Source organism: Exophiala bonariae (assembly GCF_035927105.1).
Source record: "Exophiala bonariae strain CCFEE 5792 chromosome Unknown scaffold_16, whole genome shotgun sequence".
In the NCBI taxonomy this organism is placed as follows: Eukaryota; Fungi; Ascomycota; class Eurotiomycetes; order Chaetothyriales; family Herpotrichiellaceae; genus Exophiala; species Exophiala bonariae.
This window is the reverse complement of record NW_027042491.1, coordinates 627252-650231: the sequence shown is the minus strand read 5'-3', so window position 1 is coordinate 650231 and position 22980 is coordinate 627252. Positions and strand designations below refer to the sequence as shown.

The 22980-nt window shown below is 50.2% G+C and overlaps 7 protein-coding genes across 7 annotated transcripts; 1 reads left to right on the top strand and 6 right to left on the bottom strand.

The window, feature by feature from the left end:
* Positions 1-262: 262 nt before the first annotated feature.
* LYS12 (homoisocitrate dehydrogenase) lies at positions 263-1566 on the bottom strand (the record flags this gene model as incomplete). Its single annotated transcript, XM_064847119.1, has 4 exons — positions 263-1127; positions 1198-1367; positions 1450-1490; positions 1542-1566. 4 exons carry the CDS (start codon positions 1564-1566, stop codon positions 263-265), a joined length of 1101 nt encoding a protein of 366 aa, XP_064705472.1.
* A 390-nt stretch (positions 1567-1956) lies between these two features.
* Positions 1957-3926, bottom strand: LTR84_003530 (uncharacterized protein; the record flags this gene model as incomplete). Its single annotated transcript, XM_064847118.1, has 8 exons — positions 1957-2198; positions 2263-2481; positions 2555-2696; positions 2787-2984; positions 3036-3123; positions 3176-3305; positions 3357-3714; positions 3777-3926. The coding sequence occupies 8 exons, from the start codon at positions 3924-3926 to the stop codon at positions 1957-1959; spliced, it is 1527 nt and encodes a 508-aa protein (XP_064705471.1).
* A 1667-nt stretch (positions 3927-5593) lies between these two features.
* Positions 5594-6676, bottom strand: LTR84_003529 (uncharacterized protein; the record flags this gene model as incomplete). Its single annotated transcript, XM_064847117.1, has 3 exons — positions 5594-5736; positions 5804-6474; positions 6582-6676. The coding sequence occupies 3 exons, from the start codon at positions 6674-6676 to the stop codon at positions 5594-5596; spliced, it is 909 nt and encodes a 302-aa protein (XP_064705470.1).
* A 334-nt stretch (positions 6677-7010) lies between these two features.
* Positions 7011-11430, bottom strand: LTR84_003528 (uncharacterized protein; the record flags this gene model as incomplete). The annotated part of the gene is made up of 8 exons (XM_064847116.1): positions 7011-7636; positions 7689-8151; positions 8232-8370; positions 8429-8550; positions 8624-8914; positions 9688-9765; positions 9836-10857; positions 11409-11430. 8 exons carry the CDS (start codon positions 11428-11430, stop codon positions 7011-7013), a joined length of 2763 nt encoding a protein of 920 aa, XP_064705469.1.
* Positions 11431-12450: 1020 nt separating this feature from the next.
* LTR84_003527 (uncharacterized protein) lies at positions 12451-12780 on the bottom strand (the record flags this gene model as incomplete). The annotated part of the gene is made up of 1 exon (XM_064847115.1): positions 12451-12780. The coding sequence occupies one exon, from the start codon at positions 12778-12780 to the stop codon at positions 12451-12453; it is 330 nt and encodes a 109-aa protein (XP_064705468.1).
* Positions 12781-14744: 1964 nt separating this feature from the next.
* Positions 14745-18707, top strand: LTR84_003526 (uncharacterized protein; the record flags this gene model as incomplete). Its single annotated transcript, XM_064847114.1, has 2 exons — positions 14745-15676; positions 15728-18707. 2 exons carry the CDS (start codon positions 14745-14747, stop codon positions 18705-18707), a joined length of 3912 nt encoding a protein of 1303 aa, XP_064705467.1.
* Positions 18708-19559: 852 nt separating this feature from the next.
* Positions 19560-22480, bottom strand: LTR84_003525 (uncharacterized protein; the record flags this gene model as incomplete). Its single annotated transcript, XM_064847113.1, has 3 exons — positions 19560-20647; positions 20700-22134; positions 22202-22480. 3 exons carry the CDS (start codon positions 22478-22480, stop codon positions 19560-19562), a joined length of 2802 nt encoding a protein of 933 aa, XP_064705466.1.
* Between the last annotated feature and the right edge of the window lie 500 nt (positions 22481-22980).

Below are 22980 nucleotides of genomic sequence, written 5' to 3'. Positions count from 1 at the left end.
CGACGATATCAGGAATTCTTCGCTTTTGATCCCTCTCTACATCCTGCCTAACAGAATATGATGGTATCTATGTACACCCGTTTTCGCAGGAAATCTAAAACATCCAGGTCGCGTGCGATGTCGATTTTGACTCACGATATAATAGCTGAACCTTGACCTCTTGACTCGCCCATCAGCCAGTGTCGAATGTCCATGGGGGTTTCTCCAACATCGACAAACATCTAGCGATAAACCCCGACACTGAATCCAATCCCACAGCAGCTTACAACCGCTTGATGATATCATTCACGACCTGACTTGTCTTCGCAGTGCCGCCCAAATCAGGACTGACAAAGCTGCCCTCAGCGAGATTAGCATCGACGGCACGGTAAATGACATTCGCGGCCTCCGGCAGGTCCAAGAACTCCAACATGACAGCGACGCTGCGGATCGTGGCGATCGGGTTCGCAATGCCCTTACCCTCGATGTCGGGGGCGGAGCCATGGCACGGCTCGCCGATGACGATGCCGTCGCCGACGTTGGCGCTCGGCACCAGGCCCAGGCTGCCCACCAGCGCGGCGGCTCCGTCCGACAGCAGGTCGCCGTACAGGTTCGGCGCCACGATCACGTCGTAGTACTGCGGCTGCAGGAACAGCTTGTACACCATGCTGTCGACGATCTGCTCCTCGATGGCGACGCTGGAGAACTTGGCCTGCGACAGCGCCTCGCGCGCCGTCGAGCGGAACAGTCCGTCCGTCTGGCTCAGCACGTTGGACTTGTGCGTGATGGTGACGAGGGCCTTTTTATCCTTCTCCTCTGCACTTGCGGCGGACTCGCGCATCTTCTGCCTGCGCACGGCGATCTCGCCTGCGATGTTGGCGATGCGCCACGACGCCTTGCTCGAGATGCGCTTGATCGCCTCGGCGATCTGGCCCTCGCCCGACGGGTCCGCGTACGTCTTCTCCTCCTTCACGTACAGGTCCTCGGTGTTTTCGCGCACGATCACCAGGTCGATCGGGTGCGGCGTCGGTGACGCGAAGGCTGGGGAGAGTGTGGTCTTGCAGGGCCGTACGTTGGCGAACAGCGAGAGTTTCTTGCGGAGCGCCACGATCGGGGACGTGTAGCCTGCGACTTTGGTGGTTGGGGAGCTGTTTCTAGTCTTTAGCTCTTTGTGCATGGTTTTGCTTTTCTTTCTTTTGGGCATGTCCGTCTCCTTACCTCACAGCTCCGAATAATGCGCCGTCACATTCCTTCTGTAGCGTCTCGACCGTCTTGTCTGGTAGTGCGGTTCCCGTCTGCTTGAATGTCTCGTAGCCGGCGTCGAGGTCCACGAAGGAGAATTTCAGCCCGAGGGAGGACGGCAGTGATTCGAGGATTTTCTTCCCGGCCTAGTTTTCGTTCGCGGTCAGTAGATGTTCTTGGAGTATTTGTAGATCGTCTATCCGGGGTAGAGGTTGTTGCGAAACATACCGGAATCACTTCTCGTCCGATCCCGTCGCCGGGTATTAATCCTGTGGATAAGTTAGCAGGTTATTAGGTGGGGGAAACGTGAAGGGGCATACCGATGCGCAAAGTCCTGCTAGCCATGATGACAACCACTTGAGCAGAGGAATTGTAGAATTGTCTCGTGCTAAAGCTGGTTGTTTTTAATGTTCAAATTGGAGAATGGAAAAAAAGATTCCGGCGAGGCTGCGGGGAGCAGAGCTTCGGCTCCGCGATCGGAGGGATAAAATTCTTCCGGGGTTGGATTCAGGGGTCACGAGGCTGCGATGGACCAGGAGGGGAGGGAGTGCGATCGTGAATATTGAATAGTGAATAGTCCATTTCGATATTACTAGATCAGATTACAAAGTGTTTCTCTTTCGATAGACCTATTCGTACTGATATCACTAGATATTGCTATCCATTTCTTGTTCATTCTTCTAGCAGAATGGTCTCATCGGGCTTGCTTCACAATCATCGTTTCGATTGCCATGCTCACAACGTGTACAAGAAATCAGGCCTCTTGTCGCCCAACTTATCGATCTCGGCCTCGGTCTTGCCCTCGATCCAAACATCTCTCTCGCCTGCACGGCGTTTGGCGTTTTCTCGACGAAGAAGTACGTGTTGAAGAACACTTCCACCGAGTAAGAAGAGTGCTTCATATGCCAACACCACAGAATGACCAGGCTTAAATCGCGGTTTGTCTGCTGTTCGATAGATGTTTGAAGACACAATCCCTACATAGAATTTAGAGATTAGTAATCTGCTGCTCGGGCTCTCTGCGAGAAGGTAAATCCTTACCGTTGAGATTACCCCATCCGATGACAAACCCGAGCGAAATACCTCGTTTGTATACACCTTCAACGTTGTTCGCCGTCCAGGATATCGTGTTGGAGATACAGGGATAGATACCCATGGCTCCCAGGAACACTCCTCCATATTGGACGTGTGGATTTGCAGATCCCAGTAACATAGAAAAGCCTGCTATTCCGAATAGGGACATCACCATGTTGCAATATCCTGCAGACGAACTACCGTCAGTCCGATCCCAATGACTGAAATTTCTAGGAGAACAGGGGGACCATAATCTTACCTCTCATTCTAGTCCTGTCAGCTACGAAGCCGATGAAGATGGTCATGACAGCTGCAACAGCGTATGGCGGCACGCTTAGTAACTGTGCGTGAACGTTCTTGTACCCCATCTGCTGTACAATTGTTGGCAGGAATAAAGAGAACTGGTAAGGTATATTAGCACCGTTTTGCACAAGGACAGGAGCTGTGACTAGGAAAAGAACGCGAAAAGCAAATGCTGGCAGTATTCATACCGCATATAATGCTCCATCGCAACCCATGTAAATCATCATTCCAGTATAGGTCTTCCAGTCTTTCAAACTGGCCCAAAGGTAATCAAGCTTGAACTCTTCATGCTCGGCACTTGATTGCTGGTCAAGTTTCAGTCTGCGGAGAACTCGTCGACGGTCATCATCGGAGAGGAACTTGGCCTCATCGGGGAAGTCGTGAATCTGTCAAACCGTAAGCAGGCGGAGTGAACAAGGGATTTTAGCTAAACATACCATCCAGAATGAGACGATGCCAACGATGACAGTCGCTAGGCCTTCGAGAATAAAGATCCACGCCCAGCCGGGTTTGCCACCGACTCCTCTTCGCACAATTAGCACGGTGTTGCTGATCCAAAATGGATCTTTTAACATACCCCATATTGACAATGGCTGCAGCGAGCAATCCACCAAAAGAGCCTGCAAGTGCTGCAGCGCTGAAGAATACGGCAGCTCGAATACCGAATTCTGATCGTCGATACCAGCAGCTGAGGTAGTAGTTGACGCCTGGAGAAGATCAGCATTTACTTCCTCGACTCATTTTCGGGTGGGTCTCACCAGGGAATAGTCCTGCTTCCGCGAGACCGAGGAACCATCGAGCAGCCATTAGACCTGAAAAGTCGTGTACAAGTCCCATTGTGACCATCACAATCCCCCAAAGTAACATGATCGTAGGTAAGAAAATCGAGGGGCGGAACTTCTTCAACAGGATCTGAGTCAGAGGCTCAAAGAGCGAGTAAGAGATGAAGAAGATTGTCAAGGTATCGTTGTACTGATTACTCGTCATGTGGAGATCTTCTTGAAGGCCATCCAGCTTCGCATTTCCAATATTCGTACGGTCCAAAAACGAGATCAGATACAGCAAGGTCAACCAAGGGATCAACTTTAGGTCTAGCTTCCAGAGAAGCTTGCGGTCCTGTTTGGAGAGTTATGAGCATCAGTGAGGTCGGTGGACAAGCGGAGTTGATTGATACTCACGATTGCTTTCCTTTCCTCCTCCGACAGTCCTTCATCGGGGTCGGGAATGTCTAGTATAGCGACAGGAGCCTCCTCAACCTGTTTCTCGGCATTCGAATGTGATTGGGCATCCTCGGAGGAAGACCGACGTGTGGCTTCAGCTTTCTCCATGATGAAGACGCAAAGAAATGCAAACAACCAAAACCAAATTTGGCCGGCCAAAAGAAATAGTTTGCGACAAGGTTGAAGAAGGACTGAGCAGTTTCTTTTATGGACTACAAGCCCACTCACGGGGCAAAGGCAGTTGGTAATCAATATATGGAGTTGGAGTGATCAGACGCCCGAGGCACCCACGAGGCACTCCAACAATCAGTGACGCTATAGATTGGCATGCTTGAGGTTGATTGACCAGGGCCAGCTTGTGGTGAATGGATGAAATCATCCTATGATAGTCTGAAGCACCGATACTTGCCGTGACCATGCGACGGGTATTCTGGGAAATGATCGCCACTCACCTTTGCTTGGCTCAAAAGGTCCTGCCTCATGAGGAATTAGCTGCGTTGTGGAATGCTGGAGAATAAGATCTGATTGTGGAGGATGGAGGGGAGCCTGGTCATGAAGCGGGTTTGATACAGCCATTGACGTTGGTGTAAAAGCCTAGTCTCGTCAAGCATTCATGCCTAGACACGCTACTCCTCCGGTTAACCCGGCATTTCTCCTGATCGTGTCCTTTCATTCAACGGCTTATCGCCACGCCTTTCGTCCTTTGTGGTCAGATCATGTGGTGAGATTCGTGGTAGGAGTGCATCGGTAAAAGGGCCGACGTGATGAGTGTTTCTTTTGTTGGACTCGTGTTCTAGTCCCGGCATTCTTCGTGGCTTGCTGGGCAACTCTTTTGGGGAAGCTTGTGTGATAAGCAAATCTTGACATTGCAACTTTCCATACCTGACCGACTCTAGGTGGACTTCTCCAGCCTCATGATGGACCGTCGCTCAACATGATATGCACCTCGTATGGCATTTATTGACGCTTACACGAGGCAACTTGGAGATGAGGATTTATACTGGCCTACTGTTTTGATGCCTCCCACGAGTTGTAGTTGCTCATCACAGGTCGCCATAGCCCGCGATAAAATGATTACAACGTGTTCCAAACACTCTGAAGGCATAACCTGGGAGAACTGTCACACGCCCGTCTGGGGCAAGATGACATTGACAGTATTTGGGGAGGCCATACTTTACTATTAGGGTTGGCAACGAAAGCCTCGGGTGGCAACCCCGTAGGTCCAGAACCAGGCAACTCAGCCTGATTCCGATTCCGATTCCTGGGGCTCTCCTCCAGCTGCTCTCCTCTTGTTTTCTTTTTGTTACAGGGAGTCGTACACGGATAGGCCACTACAGACTAGCCCCTTCAGCTTCCTGGTCAATGAATGAAAGCGGCAAGGAGATTAATACTATTCAGGCGAATGCCATATATTGTGGCTAAACGTTTTGCCCACGAAGAGCAGGGCGATGATGGAGGAATTCATGGTACGTTTCAAGGTAGAGGCATGGTTTGTTGAGAAAGCCTGTCTCTGGCCACTAAAGCATGATCTCAACTGTAGGAATACATCAACTTCCTCGAGGCCCTATGTCTCTATTCGTGACCGCATTAACTACTATACCAACATATTGAAATACCTTATGACAGTCTTGCAAGCTCTGATCAGTTGAATCCCTTGGTTGATTGATTCCACTTGGTCTTATACTCACAAAAGACTCAAGCCATTACCCGATAGAGTGAAAGGAGGAGATTCAAATGAATATCGGTAATTACCAATTGGACATAACTGAGTCTATTTATTGAGCCTTCTTGCTAGAAGCAAGGGCGCCCGTCTCCTTATCGAAAGCAGCGTACGTGACCTGTAGTGATGCCACTGCTGAAACAGCAACATACAGAATTGATAGTAGGAGAAAACCTGTGAGGAAACCCATGAAAATACCTGTGAGGAGACATTAGTATTCGTCTCGTCGAGAGAAATCGCAAGGTTCGGAGGGAAGAAGACTCACCAGGTGTGAAGAACTGGTACTTATCAAACAGAGGTCCATCAATCAAGGTCTGGTTCTCTGTCTTGTTGCCACTCGCAACTCTAGCTCCCAGATTTCTCTTCAAATCGCTATGGAGGGCCTCTTGAATATCGCTCTCCATCTCATACCCTGCAGGCTCCATCACCTGTGCGCTGAACCATCCTTCTCGTGCCCGTCTCGTGGTATATAGAACCGTGTAGCTCTGGGTAGGGAGCATCTCCAGCAACGTGGCGAAGAATGCATCATTACTGGCCAGATCTTGCGCCCTTGACTCCGAAGACGGGGCAGGGAGTTTAAGATGAATCAGTCTTGGGGCGGGTCCGAGATTTGAAGGTATCTCGCCGTTGGCAGCATGAATTTCCATCGTTTCAACGCCGCATGTCGTCTGAAGCAATTCCGTCCAGCTTGATGGGTCGATGGTCCCGACTACGTCTGTGATGGCAAGGTTGCTCTTAATAATGCTTCCTGGTTGCTGAGAAGTGGACAGCTTCTGAGCGAGAGTAGGCGTGTTCTTCTTGCAATGATAATTCTGTGAGGAAACGCCTGGCTGGGAGACCAGAATATAGTAGTCTGATGGACATTGTGATAAGGAGAGGGCAATGTCGGAGACTATAGATGGTGCGGTCTGTACTTTGGAGGACGATGTGAGGAGTCTATATGCAGCACATGGTAGCTATTAGTTATCGCTCCATGTGAAGAACCGTGGCTTGGGAAATGGTGTTTGCCTGCGGGTTTGAGTCGAGGAGATGCGCCAACTTACTCTGAGGTAGAGAACATAAAGAAGGGTTGGGAGTCGATATAGCCATAGGCACTTCCGACCGTGAGCGCCGCAGCGCATAGCCCGGCGAAATGCATAGCTGATGGCAAGCTGTGGTGTTGAAGGGTGTTGGTTGTTTAGAAGCTCAATGTCGATGATGGCCGCAGCATCAACTCTACTGCAGTATCTCGTTCTATCATTGACTAAAGGGTGGGCATGTCTCGCTGCTTTATAACACCATGGCTTGGCATCTTTGCGTCACGTAAGGCACAGCCTGATCAGAGCCGAAACACCCCACGAGGCTTGGCCGAACCCCTTTCTCAGGGACATAGACACCTAAGGAACCTTGCATGATGGTCATTGTCGTTGGACATGGCGTGGTTAAGTGCACCCGTTTTTATCTATGCATAATTTCACCCGTATAGTCGTTGCTCACGAAGTAACTCCATACCAACAGAAGCCTAAGACCCCACCAGCAACAATAGCTGCTGGTGCAGGAACATGGAACCACGCACTCTCCGCATACGTAAGCACAGCTACAACGACCCACCACGGTTCCTCAGCTAAGCTTGTGCCTCTACTGCTCTCCGGTGTAAGGTATCCAATCTGCCAGAGCCGGTATACGGCAGTGAACACCAATCCTACAGCAGTAGCATTTACACCTCGCAACAGACTGTTCACGATTGTCTTCTTCCTCAACACTCGCCACAGACTCTGAAACCCGATCGCTAGAATGATTCCAGGGACGAAAATACCAATATACCCTAGCAATGCACCGAGAATAGTATGGTTTGACGTGCCGAGTAGAGATAGCGCACCAAGATAGACAGCAAAGTTGAAGTTCGGGCCGGGGAAAGCTTGGATTATGGCAAGTCCGATCAGGAAATCGCGAGGTGACACCCACCCAGGTTGTACTACGTATTCGGTCAGTAAAGGGATGACAACAGGACCCCCACCAAAGATGATGGTCCCCGCAAGGTACATGTTTGCAAATAGGTCCAAAGGTCGTGGAGGATTATTGAGGAGTCCGCGCGTAACCAGTATTGCGATGAACGATGCTATGGAATGGTCAGTATATGATGAGAGTGGAGTATAACATCAGACTCCTACCAAAGAAGCCAATGATGATGCAGATGCCAGTCAACACTGGGATAGCATGCGATTTGGTGTCGGTTTCTGGACCTTGCAATGGAAGATCAACCCCTTGAGGCGCAGGATGGTCTACTTGTCCATGGGCAGTTTGTGTAGATTGGGTGAGGTTCCTCCTTTGTAACCCGTCTCGTGGTCGATCGCTTCCTCCGTGAGTGCCCGTACTAAGTTCGATTGGCGACGTTGCTGTCTCGTCCCCAGGCTGCATTTGCTGTGATATTTGATGGCGCTGACGTCTGTTCTGCCACCTACGCTTCGCTAGGCTGACCTGTTGACGTAGCCACATATCCCAAATAACGGTCACCACTCCACCGATGAAGATCAGCGCTGGAAAATACCACAGTGCAGTATAGCATAGTCCGGCACATGCTCCGCCGATGACGAGGATTCGGGTAACATTATCTTTGATAGCTTTCTCCGCCAGCTATAATATTGAGCCTAAGTCAGCTCTTTCTCTCTCACTTCCTTGCGTTTGGGAGCCTGGTTAAAAGCTTTTGACCATACCTGTACAGCCGCAAGCGCAACGATCCCAACGGTCGATGCATTCAACCCAGAAAGAAAGGCATATGCTATCGATGGTAGCACCTCATTGATTCGCTGGACACCCAGAGACAAAGCGTACATGGCAATGGCGCCCGGTAAGCTAGTCCGAGATTTGAGTCATCGGACATGGACGGATTTCATTTCTTGTAGCAGCTTACCTCCAGATCGAGAATGCAACGATTGCGGGTAACAGCCCAGCGTGTATCATGACGATACAAAACAACATCTTGGTACTCCCAGGCCCAGGTAAAGCTTGACATATCGCAAAGAGTTCTTGATACTACTCCTCTCCATGTGTCAGTGACAAATGCGCAGGGGTCTTGGCCTTCAGAGATTGCCTTCGACAAACTCACAATCTGCTCATCGATCCATGGGGCTTTGCCACCTCTGCCTTCCACGAAACGTCGATGTTCGATCTGAAAATGAACGGGAGGTCCACCGAACGCGGTGAAGCCAAGGTCCCATGTCCGAAGGACCACATCGCTCAGTCGTGATACCAGCTTATCCGTGTTGGCGCTGTAGGCATTTTGACTGTCGCGTGCATATTCGCGCGCCGCGTGAAAGATATCACCCAGGGGCATTCTGCTGGTACCGTTGGGAGATGTTTTAAGATTCTTGTACAGGATTCTGTTCACACCCTTGGACTAAATTGTAGGGAGGCCAGCCAAGAACCGATTTGTGCTTGCCCAGAGAAAGCTGTGCCAGGTGCAGATCTCTCCACGGCCAATCATGCCAGGCAGGGTTGCACGTGGTGCTGGAGTTGTTCGAGCTCTGGGCGCCGAGGCTTAGGGATCAAGGGCCCGAGGCCCGGGTGTTCCACCTAGACGCTTATATTGAAGTCATGCATCGTGGTTTTTGTGTCTCAGGGTCAACAGCTATGCAAAGACTTTTTCACCAAAACCCTGCAATGAATGCCCCATGGATGCAGCTGGTGGATCGGAATGTCAAAGACTTGGCTATGCCATGCACTCGTTAAATTCTTGCCATATGAGAACCTTTACTTGAGGCCCAGTATAGGATATTGGGCAACTAAAAACGCTCTGAGCGCCCGATCTAGTACTTAAATATCTATGAGATCTTCGTGTCTAATTCTAGGCATGCTCGCGTTCGAGACTGCTCCACTGGACCAGATCGTGATCTGGTTTGTGTTCGATGATTTCCAGCAGCAGCTCACGTTGGATCAACATATCCGGATACATCACTTTAAATCAGATCAACATTTGAGAGACTGTTGTTACCCCAGAAATTCCGAATGTCACTCAGCAGGTACTCTGGGACCTCATGAGCTGCGAAATGCCCACCGTGGGAATGCGGTCCATACATGATTGAGATATTCCCGTGTCTTTGCGCCCAATCCAATGGCTATGTTTTGATCAGTATGTGACAGCATCTCACTCAAGTGGTACCATTGACTTACAGTGAAGAATCCGTCGTTGGGAAAGGTGCTGATGCCGACTGGCTGAGAGGTGTACCTGGTAATATCCCAATCACCTTCCTATATGTTATTAGATGTGGACCTTTGCGTCGTATCCTTTCCGATGCGGCATATTGAAAACACCACTTACCTCGGCAATCTCCTTGTACATCCGGAATCCACTGTACGGGCCTTGGATGTAGTACATCATGGACCAGGTGATGATTTCCTCCGGTGTCCAAGGGTATTCGTCCGCGTGACGGAACATAAAATCATAAATCCACAACGTGAACCCAATAGGTGAATCTCCCATAGCCGCAGCCAGGGCCAAAGGTCTAGTCTGTTGAACTTGGCGATAGCCCTCCAGATTTGTGAAGTTTGTTAGCGCTTCAATGGTGAAGTTTTCGGCCGCGGTGGTCAAACCACGGGTATAGCGATCGATATCGGTCGTGTTCGGTGGAACCAGCCAGAAATTCGACAGAACCGAGACGACGTTCGCTGGGAAATCTGGCGCCATGTGCCGAAGGATCATGCCGCCAAAGTCACCCCCCTGAATCACATATCTTTCGTACCCTAGCTGCTGCATCAAGTCATTGTAGCCCTGTCCAACTGCACGGGGTGCCAGCCCTGCCTTTCGCGGCGCTGGTGAGAAGCTGAACCCCGGGATACTCGGGGCGACAACGTGAAAAGCAGGCATTGAATAGTTGGGCGGGTTCAGAAGACCGTCGAGGAGTTTCCCAACCTCCATAAATGAGCCTGGCCATCCGTGAAGAAAGAGTAAGGGGATTGCATCGGAGCGGTTGGATCGATGGTGGATAAAGTGTAGAGGTATTGGATCAGTGAAATTGACAGCGTGTACCGTAGTCGTGAAGTGGTTGTACTTTGCGTTTAGTTTGTCCTGAACAGAAACCCAATCATATTCATCCGCCCAAAAGTCACGTAATGTCGTTGCATTATATCGAGGTGGCCCGTCTTCGAAATTTTTCAAAACCAAATCTCCCTCCGCACCATAGCGTTGTACCACAATCGGAGGTAGATCATCGATTGTATCCTCCACAAACCTCGTCAGGTTTGCCTTGAGCTTTGTGGCAGCGATGAAGGCTGGGTCCACATCGACCTTCCACGCCTGGGGTTTAGATCCATACTCGGCTTTGATGTTGTTAGATCCGTACCCTAAGTTTGAACAAGAAACCGATGAGAGTGATATGGCTACTAGGAACAAAGATAACGAGAGCAGATAGCCCATTGCCCTGAAGACTCTGTTGGACGACTGGAGATCTGAGGTTCAATGGCTTCTATACCACCTCAATATCAGTGGATATCCGAATAACGGCACTCAAACATGTCAGCTTGCACATACCTGATCTGTGATGAAGATAGTAGTATCTTGCGTCCACCTAGGCTTCAACCTTAGAATTGAATATTTTCAACATTTCTTCCAGCGCAGTCATGTAGCTATATATATGCCATATCTAGAGATCACTTTCGTTCATCTCCAACGCTAGTACATCGATGGAAGAGCCCCAGGGGTTGCACTCATCGCTCATTCCCCGTGCTTAACAGCTTGGTATATCTTGAGAAGTGACTGGACGATCAGTCATCAACATGAGCGTATAGACAGTTTTGCCGCCATACTTGACGTGATTGGCTATTCTTCAGGACGAGTGGTTTGGCACCAGGAAATACTAGTATGCACATAACCAAGCTATCAATGAAGTACAAACTGATTTCGGTCAACAGGCTCATCTTACCGTTCTATGTCATTAACCGAATGCAACCAGCCTCTTCGGTATCCGAAGACCACAAATGTATGAAGGGGAACGGAAAGGTTTCCATGCTCATGTAAGAAACATCATTTGTCATCCATTAAGGGCTTAGCCAGGCACATTGTTCTGATATTCACCGTCATTCTAACGCAATGGTCGATCAATGGATATTAAAGATGATTAGTATGACCGCGTATAGTGGTCGACTACAGTATCTAGCTTAGTCAAGATCTGATTGTCATCATAGAAACCCCTCGGCAAACGACCAATGTAACTTCAGGTTTGAGTTCCTTCCATCTCCGAACGTCTTTCCTCCAACTGTTCGAACATGCTTAGGTAAATCTGAGGATACGTGAAAATACTGACGGCTTGTAGAACACAAGATCTCTTTTGGTCTGTCGGCTCTTGATCAGATTCCTGTTTCTTTCCGATATTATCGTGATAGCGCAGCAGATTGACGCCCGGCTTCTGTGAGACGGCGCACTGAAGTGAGAACGATTGTGTAGGGTAAAACCCGAAATGCTCAAGCAGAACTCGATCCAGCTTGGATATTTATAGCATGCACGAAGCGTACACCAGTATATGCGGTTGGGCCACTCCGCCAGGGCATTGCACCACCGCGTAAACAGTCATTTCATCTCTGGTGGCGGATGATATTCATGAACCCCGATAGCAATCTCATGGATTCTAACAAGAGACTGTTTCGTGTACGGATTTCTTCTGAGCAACGGAGATATATCGTGAAGTAAGGAGGTAGTGTGATATCGCTCATCATCAAGCCAGCTTAGGTCATAGGCCGTACGACCGCGATGTTCACCTGTTTAACCCGGCTAGTTCGATCATTCGTAACCGAAGTAGCAGTCCTCGTGATCAGGTGTGGGATCAGGTTTCGCAAAGCACCATGAATTCCAGACATCTCAGCCCACAAAGCGTCGATGTCGTCAATTCTGAGTATCAACTCCAGAGAAAGGAAAAGCGAGATATCAAGGAAGGCCACTCATCAAAACACCGCAACAGGCTGCGGCCTGTAGACATGCTGCGTAACAGCGGCGAGCTTGGCATCCTGGGCCTCGAGATCCCGCTGCGCAGCCTCGGCATCACCAGCACCAGTATCGCCACTCGAGGCATCGGCATTGTTCGCTCTGGCGGCTGCTCTCACGCGTGCGGCCAAGATATCACGGCGCAGTGCAATCACCTGGTCCATTTCGGCCTGATCCTGCGCCACACCCTTCTTGTACCACTTCGGGAAGAACCACCAGATGAAAATCAGCATCGCCGCGCAGATCCCGCTGAGGCATGCTATCGGGAGGACGACTGCTTTGTTGACCATTGTGGGTTGTTGTGGGTGAGAGTTGGGTGTAGTTGGTTGGTGGTGATTAGCGGGTGCCGTTGGCCTGATCCGATACCTCGACCCTGCGGAGGGTGATTATTGGGGACGAATCGTGGGGATTTAAATCAATTTGACAAACGATGTGTGTGGTGTCTTGTTAGTCAGATGTCGCTGTGAGTGATCGGCCCGAAAGACTAATGAGCAGTATCGGATAAGCAAAGATGTTTATGAATCCTAGCTCGAAGAAGATGTCGAGATAAACTCTGAGAACGAGAATTTGCGGGTTGACGAAGAGGTATGTATATCCCCAGAAGTGGTTAAAGACGGCTCAGGCTAGTCAAAAAGCCCTCGATCACAGATGGCCAGAGGTGGAGCAGGCCCAAGAGAGTTCTAAGCAGTACTCAAGTACTTATTCAATTGATGTGCTCAGCTGGGTAGCCGGCATCCACAGGTCTAACGCAGCTGCTGTCCCGTGCTCGAGGTGGGCGTGGGTGTGGAGCCAGGAAACGACTCCGTTGAATCAAGCAATGGCAAGATTTTCCAAGCTTTGCGATCCTTGCAGGGGTAGTGGCCGGCACCTTGATTGAAGGCTTGCTAGAGCCTAACAACAAGAATAGCTCTCGACGTAGGAGCGATGGCAAAGAAAGATGGAACGAAGAGGCGTTTTAGATCTTCAAGTACGAGACAGCCTGAATACCGTTCCCTTAGGTGATCGATGGCTGGATATCTATCTGGCCTTGGATGATTCCTTGGACGTTCCTAAGCGATTGGATTTATTAGGTCGTTAGGTAGCATCGTATTCCGCTCAGTGTCGTATTTGCCTGCCTGCCAGCCGTGCATGACCCACGACACTAACTAGCGACCACCCCGCGGGGACGGAGTGCCGGCTCACCCACCTGGGTGAAATTGAATGGGAATCGTGATGTCGATACATGCCCTGGTAGGTGCGGAGACTTTTCCACATATAGGTACTTTATTGATTACCGTTGACTGGTGATGACGATAGCAAGTATTGACAGGTTCGGTGTGAGGTTCCCCTCCCGAGCTACACATCATCATTATGCCGCAATTGCCGCCGCGTAACTTCGGAGCACCATTGACGCAAGCCTGCCGAGGTAGCTACCCGAATAACTGGCCCATGCCTGCGTTCGGCTCGAGGGGAACTCAAAGATGCTTACCCACCCAAATCAGATGCCTAAGTCTTCTCAAAAGGCCCAAGGCTTGATACTTAAGTAGCAGGGAAAGAATACTGCCTATCGCGTTGCGAAGCATGGAAGTCATTGAACTACTACCTTGGTTGATAAGGCGTTAATTATCTGCGATAAGTGAATATTTATCGACCCTAGGGAAAAATAATTACTTTCCTAAAAGATATAAGATGAGCTTAAGATCGTACTGAATATATCATACCCTTGACCTCTTTGGACACTGCATGGTTAATGCAGATGTGAAGAGGAATTATCGCGAACCAACGATATGCACTTTCGCTAACTTGACTTGGGATGATGCCAGTCAGCTAAATAGAGAGGGATACTGGCCAGTGACCGATGGGTGATTTGCCCCCAATAAACAACACCAGGCAGAATAGGCGAGGCAGTCAACGTAAGGACACTTGCCGACCAGGCTGGAAGGCGTGCCACGTATTAACCAAGGCTCTTGCTGTTCGTTACCCTTAGCGGTTGGCCGACTCAAACCTCAGCCACATGCACACCACTTACTTCTGTCTACAGCCTCAAACTCTTTCAACATGTTGTTGCTTAAGGTTGGCAAGACTGCAGGTTGTGCAGCAGGACGACTGTACATTATATCGAGCGACATATCCGGGAGACTGAACCTCAACCCACATCGCTCCTGTATGAAAAGGCAACTCTGTAACTCAGCCTGATTGTGGAGGCCGCTGACTTGTTGCGCTTCGATACCTCCTGCTGCTCTTCCTCGGCGCCCTCCTCGAACCACCTGCAGTCATGGCTCTCTCCACTAGCGACTACACGGTGGGCTGTATCTGCCCTATGGGGATGGAGGTAGCTCCGGTCAAAGCCATTCTGGATCATGAGCACACAAAGCCCCCCACTCCTCGCGGAAACAATACCTATATATTTGGGGAAATTTCAGGGCACAATGTTGTCATCGCAGTCTTATCGGAGGTTGGCAACATTGCTGCAGCGATCAAAGCCGCGCAACTTAAGCATGACTTCCCATCGATCAAATTTGGACTGCTGGTTGGCTTTGGGGGCGGAGTACCCAATATACACAATGCTGTGGACATTCGACTAGGCGATGTCGTCGTAGGTAGTGGTGTCGTGCAATATGATATGGGGAAGCAGACAGTAAAAGGTTTCCAGCGGACAGGAGCCTTGAAAAAACCCCCTTCGATCTTACTAGAAGCCATTCAGCAACTAATTGCGCGGCGTGAGCTATCTGAAAGCCAAATCCACGAACATCAATCGAGCATAGTGGATAGGCTTCCCAATGAGAGGGAGAAATATAGCTATCCTACGACGGCGAAAGACCTCTTATTCCGATCAAGCTATGAACACCAGGGCGGTGCGACTTGCAATGATTGCAATGTGCTTCAGACCGTTCAGCGATGTGATCGCGCACATACAAGGCCTTATATCCATTACGGGACGATCGGATCGGCCAATAAGGTGGTTAAGAACGCGTTTGAGCGAGATAGTCTATCGCGCGGTGATCTGAACATTATTTGTGTGGAAATGGAAGCAGCAGGCGTGATGTACTTCCCGTACTTGGTAATTCGTGGAATCTGCGATTACGCCGACTCGCACAAGAACGATCAGTGGCAGCCATATGCAGCGGCGACAGCGGCAGCTTATGCGAAAGAGCTGCTGTCAGTCATCCAGCCTCAGGCTGTTGGCCAGAAAGTTCAAACAAGATGGTAAGCCTTATCCAAAATTTTATGCTCCAATGCTGATGTTCCATTTCATAGTTCTAGCCCCTACTGGGCCAACGAAACGTATTCGCAAGCGCTCCAAGCTTTCAGGACGCACGACTACGAAGGATTCAAGAACACAAAATCGAAATGTGAAAAGAATACAGGGACTTGGTTCTTCGAACAAGAGCAGTTTCGTGCATGGCTGAATAGCCCTCGCAGCTCCTGCCTCTGGTTGTCCGCCGACCCAGGCTCTGGTAAATCCGTGCTCTGCCGGCGCCTTGTCGACACACATCTGGCGATACCGGGTCCAAAAATATTATATTACTTCTTCGACGGGAGCAAGAAGGACAATGTCGCTGAAACTGCATTACAGGCTATTCTGCATCAGCTCTTTCTCACCGATGAGACCTTAATCGAAATTGCGGTAGACTATTTCCATCAACACGGCAAAAACTCAGTTCGAGAATTGAACTCGCTCTGGAGCATATTTCGAAAATGCATGTCTGATTCTCGAGTCGGTACCATTATATGTGTTCTAGATGCTGTCGATGAGTTTGGGGGAGGTAACAGCGAAGAACAATTCCTCAAGTTTGTGAATGATCTGACGGACTTAATCGAGGACGCTCAAGATACAGGCAAGACATTCAAATTGGCCGTTAGCAGTCGCCCGTACTTTCTTACCAACACTATCTCTCGTGAACTTCAGCAGCGGGTGGAAGTCTTCTCGATCAATGGAGCACAGGAGTACAAGAGTCTCGCCCAAGATGTCGAAACGTTCATCAGCCAACGTCTCAAATGCTTAGTTCAGACCTTAAAACTTACAGAAGAAGAGGTCGAACTTGTAGATTTTAGATTAAAGGCTGGTCGGCGACAGAATTTCCTATGCGCTCATTTTCTCTTGGAAACCCTGCGCAAGAAGCCTCCCTCGACGGCCCAAGCATTGTTGGATGCAGTGAATGATCTCCCGCGAGGTCTCGAAGACCACTACAGACGGGTACTCACTCTTTGCACAGACCACAAAAAGGCAAGAGCTATATTTTCCATCCTTTTGGCAGCAAAGAGAGCTTTGAATGTCGGCGAGCTCGCCATGATTCTTCTGCTTCAACCAGGTTTTCAGGGCTTGACGACGACTACTGACCGTGCGACGGATATCATCAGAGACATATGCGGGATGCTGGTGCAGGTAGTCAGCGGAAAGGTGTACTTGATCCATGATACGTTGAGAACGTACCTCCTCAATCCAGAAACAGAGATCAATCGATCGAAGGACAGACGAGATATGAGTCTCTGTAAACACAGCATCAACGTTGATGAAGGTGAAGCGAGGCTGTCACTGGCCTGCACGAGGATTGTCAGCGTCGAAAGACCTCTTCGGGGCGAACAGCCAGAGTTCAGGGAGTACGCTCATCAGCACTGGGGTGTACACCTCTCCCGGACTCTTCGGTCCGTCCGTTGTCGTCATCCAATTGTTCATATTGAGAAGATGATCGGCTACGGGCTTGACTTACAGATGCTTGATAGTGATGGCAAGAGTCTCTTGCACCGAGCAGTCGATACACATGTTGATCGGGTCAATCGTGAAGTCGTGCGCGGGATTATCAGCCATGGGGGACTGGTGCAAACCGCAGACCGCGATAACATGACTTGTCTGCATTATGCGACATTACGAAGCAATGTAGCGCTGGTCCAGATGCTCTTGGAGGCTGGATTTGACAGCAATGTGGCGGTCCGAAGGAAACCCGGCGCAATACATGAGACTCATGACAGAAAAGACGTTGCACATGGAGGACTCACAGCTTTGCATGCAGCTGCATACTTTGGAAGGCCTAATATGATAGAGCCACTGCTCAATGCTGGAGCAAATGCTCAACTCCAGGACGAGGATGGTAACACGGCTTTGCATCTAGTGCTTAGCAGCAAATTCGAGTACAAGAGCAGAGAAGATCTCTGGTCTGCTGGTGTGTTTATGCTCGAGAGTATGCCTGAATATTTGTTTGATATTGATGATGAAGTGGAAAAAAAAGACGCAATGCATGACTTTGAGAACAATTGGCGAGAATCACGACACAGGATGTTAGAAATCCTCTGTTCAGGGGCAGGGCTATCCCTTCATCAACGCGATATCTATGGCAACACGGCCCTACACCATGTGCCATATGACCACAAGGAATCGGCAAGGAGAACGACACAGTATTTGTTGGAGCATGGTCTTGAGGGATCACTGCAAGACGGCAAAGGTATAGCACCCATCCATCTTGCTGCCCGCGCTGGAAATGTTCAGTGCCTTGAGATTCTGCTGAAGGGTCCAAAAGATCTGCTGATTCAAGACAAAAGAGGTTGGAATGTTTTACATCATGCAGCTCTAAGTGGCTGTGAGTCCACGGTCGAGTTCATAATTGGAAGCTCGACTTCCTTGGAGATCGAAACGTCCTTGGATTATCAAGGGATGAATGCACTACATCACGCAGTTGAAGGGTTTCCTGTCTATGCGACCATAGATAAGTTGATTCAACTTGGGGTCGATCCGCGGCACAAGGATCTGGAGGGAAGAGACCCTCTTGCCTATTACATTGAACAGAAGTTGGGGAAGCCACAATCAGATATCGTACAAAGGCTGATCGAGAGCGGTGCAGATTTGGACTATCTGGACAAGGAGGGAAGGAATCTAGCCACTTTGGCTGTCAATACTAAATGGATACTTTCTCTGGGCATCTTATTGTTGCTTCAAGAAGCAGGCGTTGACCTCCTTGCCGTCGATGCACAAGGTAGGAGTATCCTACATTACGCAGCCATTTTCGGCTCCGTGAACATCGATTTATTGCGCCATCTCGACGGATGTATGCATCTTGACCTTGATATGCGTGACTTCTCAGGGACGACTGCTCTTCAGTATCTTACGGCAATGTCCCAGAAGGAGTACTCAGGCTGGCATTGGAGGACGAACCGCTGGAAAGTCGCAGAAGTCGATTTCCGGAATTATCGTTTACAGGCCCAAGGCCACTGCGAGTGCAAAGACTGGAGGAGAATGTCTTGAGCTTGCTGGGCAACCAAAGGATGTGCTTTAGACCGTCTATCGATCCATGAATGTCCTCATCTCTAGATGGACAGCTGATCAAGTCACTGATCGAATTTGGAATCACATGGCATGCATCGACCGCAACATCATTGGCTATCTTGGAATCTGTATGCTACCCAACGCAAGTGCATTATAGCGGAGCGAGTTCGTCGATGGCTGTGAACAGGTCTTTCGAGGATCATGAGGGTTGGGACTTCCTTCCACGGCGACCGCCACGAACAAGCTGTCTACACGTTTCTTGAAACTTAGTCTCAGCAAGCCCGAACCAAATTAAGCTACTCAAACGGAGTTATGAGCGAACCATCGAAAATCAAACAATATGGCGTCGACCCCTTTGACAACAGGCTCTGTCGAGCGAAGGATCACTCAGAGAAGGTCGCTAGGATAGATAGGGTACAGTAGCCCGATTGAACGGAACAGGAAGAGAGTGGCATTCAGTAAGTTCATGGGTAGCTAGATGTCATTTTCTGCTTTACTGCTGCTCTTGATTTCTTTCTGTAGACATTATATCGATTGACAGCTATTCTTGGGCAGCGAAAGCGCCTTCCTTCTCCCTCGCTGAATCGCTACACAGTAGCCGCTGGGACCAAGTTCCAGCGATTGCACGACATGAACATGACATGACAACACGGCCGATAATCACAATTCAACCGGCCCCGGCAAGGTCTGAGTCGTCGTTTCGCATCCATTAAACACCAACCATCGCATGGACGCGATCAAACAATCAACCCCATCCAGCAGGCAGGGCAATCCGCCACAAGTCTATCTCAATACAACGATCGTCGAACCATCCCAACTTTACGTACGTGATCATGAGAAATCGTCCATGGAGCGATCCGACAACTGCACACCCTGCTGGCTCGGCACGGGCGTACGCTTGATACTTCCGGTCGCATTGCGGCCGACAGCGGCGCCGCGCCTCAAAGATCCGAGCTTCGACGCTCCCGCTCCTGCTGTGGCGGAGGCTGGATCTTCCCTATCCTTCGGCGGCGGCGCGGGTGTCGAGTCCGACTCGCCGCTGTCGTCGTCCAGAGGGGGCGGGATGTGTGGGCCGGGCCCGCCGCCGCTGAAGGTCGCCGAGATGAATGTGTCGGGCGACGACTGCTCGTGGTGTTGCTGGCCATTGGTGCCCGAGGCGAGCACGTTTGGCGGTGTCTGGACGCGGATCTCGGAGTTTCGGTTCGTGGCGTTCTGGTTGCGTTGTTGCACGGGTGACGATTCGTTGCTGCCGGGAACTTCTAGACTCGCGCGTTTGGTGGGCAGGCCGAAGCCGCTGGCTGGGCGGGTGCTGGTGCCTTCTGGACGGGGGCTGGCCACGACGGGGAAGCGGCCCATGCTGCCGTCGGTGCTCTTGTCGCGGCGGTGGCGGTTGTGGGGGCCGGGAGACTTGTCGCGTTGCCGTTGTTCGGTGATGGCGCGGGCGCGCGCTTCCATGTTTGCTCTTCGGGAGCTTTCGTCTGGTGTGGCGGTGCTGGGTGCTCTTTGGCGTTGAGAGACGCTGTTGGAGCCGGAGAGGGTGGATGATTGACGCTTGAGTTCTCCGAAGATGGATTCTTTGTGGTCGAACAGGTCTCGGATTAGTCGGTAGGCGTGGCGCTCTTCTAACGTCAGGGAGTTCTCTGTTCGGGGTCGGAGGATACAAGGTGCTAGTGATTGGGCTAGTGCTGTGATGTATGCTTCGTCTGCAGATGTCAGATCTATCAAGCGTGTGAAATGTGTGGCGATGGCGTCCAATGTTGCTATATTGTTAAGTCGAAGTTGGCCGAGTGTTGATTGTAGAACCTTGATCCTGGGTGAAGCATCGATGGAATCGCTTGATATAGGATTGGGGACGGCGTCGGAAGTGGTTGTGTATATCGTCTTGATGATTTCGTATACTTGAGATGAAACCAGAGAATCTGTGACAGTCAGAAAGGGGAAACAATGCAATATAAATCGAACTGAACATACCGGGCAATTCAAGAAGATACAACTTCAACACACTCGCAACAATCGGGACCTCATACTTCTCCAGAACTTCTCTTGGAACTGGCGCTCCGTTATTGATTTGGTTCCGTAGATGATGAGTAGCTGCCAGAGGAACTTCGACCAACCAGATATTCCGTCTAGCTTCATCACCCTCGAGATCAGGATAATGATTGTCCAAGAAAGTCAAGATCGAAGTCACAATGATCGGAACACGTTTCCGGTCGACTCTGGCTCTGGCTTCCAAGTCGACACCGAACGTCTGATCATCAACACTTCCATAGTAATTCTCATATGGTGTCACTTTCGGCACGAATGCACCGGTTCGGTAATTCTCCAGAAGATATCTCAGATCGCCGAGGGGTTGGATTGTCTCTTGGTACAGCATCATGTGGTCGACTTGACTCTGGAATGATGGAATGCTGTTACTGATGGCGCCTGAAAAGTCGAGGATGACAGACTTGATGGCCTTGAGTCGGTCAGTTTCGCATCGCTCCAAGAACTTCAGGTGGTCCATCATGGACTCTTCCAGGGTGCATCGGAGTTGATCTAGTCTTCGGATTCCGGCTTTATACTTCTCATCGGCCTCTTTGGCTTCTCGCTTGAGCTTGTCCGCAGGGGTTTCATTAGGATGAGGATTGTTGAGAGGATTCCAAGTCTGAAGGGTCTCGGCAATGTTTCCGATGGGTGAGTCGGCCGACCCATCATTTGACCCTGTGGTGGTAGATCTGTTCAAGGGTTTTCGTTTCTCTGGGTGTCCTGTGATTTGGAAGACTCTGGGTTTCCACTGATACTTCATCCTTGAACTGTTGGCAAAAGTGTTTCCCATATTACCGACCAACCTCAAAAATCCACGGTCCACCAGATCTTGTCCGATTCTCTCAGCATAGCCAATGGTCGATGCTTTCATCTGTTTCTGCGCGTACTCGACAATCTCGGTGCCGGAAGACACATTCTGATAGGTTCCCAAGATGGGGACTTTGAATTCGCCCAGGGGTATGACATCGAGCATATTGGTCAGAAGAGCTCTCAGCTGCTCCGGAGGATATGTCACATCACCAATGTCCACAGGTAATTCTTCCACCTCTTCCTCCGGGAGGACAATCTTGGGAGGTGGAGGGCTCTGGGGTTTTGGGCTCTCCTTGGCCGCAGTTTGAAAGGCCATTTTGTTCTCCTCTTCTAGATCTTCCACCAGTCTGCATTTGTTGAAGTAATGACTCCGCAGTTTCTTGACGGCCTCGGCTTGTCGGTCGTGGGCTTTGATCTTGCCTTGTAGGTCATCTTGGGAATTTTGGATTCTCGTGGCATGCGCGTCGCACCATCTGGAGAAAGGGTTGACGACTAATTCTCGGATGTTGTCTGCAATTTTCTTGTGATTCTTGGTCGCTTCGACCATCTCGCTCCGTACACCTTCATATGCCTGCAGTCAAACAATTAGTTGGTATGAGTCCGACTTTGGTTGTGCGCCATTGAGAATCAGATCCTACCTTTCTCGTACTGGCGCCATCATCTCTCGCGAAACCACCATTCATACGATCAATGGTCGGCGCAATGTCACCGAGGCGATCGCTATACATTTCCTCGGCATCAGCTCTCAGACTCGCGATCGTGAGAACCTGCTGATTCTCAACGACGCCCTGCTGCAGCTTCTGGAAGAGCACGCCCAAGCCGCCGGCATAATCAGCGGACCAAAAGGAATCTGAGAAGCCAGGGGCCTTGGGCCGGGAGAAGACTTGTTTTGGCGTGTCGCCTCCTGCCGCCGCCATGGTTGCGTAAAACACTCTCGCGGCGTTGGAGAGAGGAGTTGGGAGTCTTGTTCCGTTTGTTCTTTTCTTTCGTTCGTGATTCTTAAGATTGATGGATTGTGAGAAGGGAAGAGTGGTAAATGTGAAAGGTGCACGGTCGAGGCTCGGAGGATTGGAGAGGTAGGGTTCAGCTGAAGGGAGATCTGAGGATGTGTAGCGATTGATTGATGGGATGGATGGACGGAGAATGACGAAGGCGCAAAGCTGAGGCCCCTATCAAACCAAATCACGAGCTTTGGCCCTGTGAGAGCAAAAGTTGGGGGCGTGCCAGCGTGGAGATTCCCAATAATAATCTAGCGAGTGAAGGAGGCGTGACGCGACGTGGCTTACGTGACGAAAGCACGTGAAGATCCCTACCGAAGATGAGGTGGAAGGGGAAAGGAAAAATAACAGAAAGTTGGAATATGAGGGATGGAGTTCGAGGTCTGGAGCTCGGTCAGATTGTTTCAGAGTATACGGAT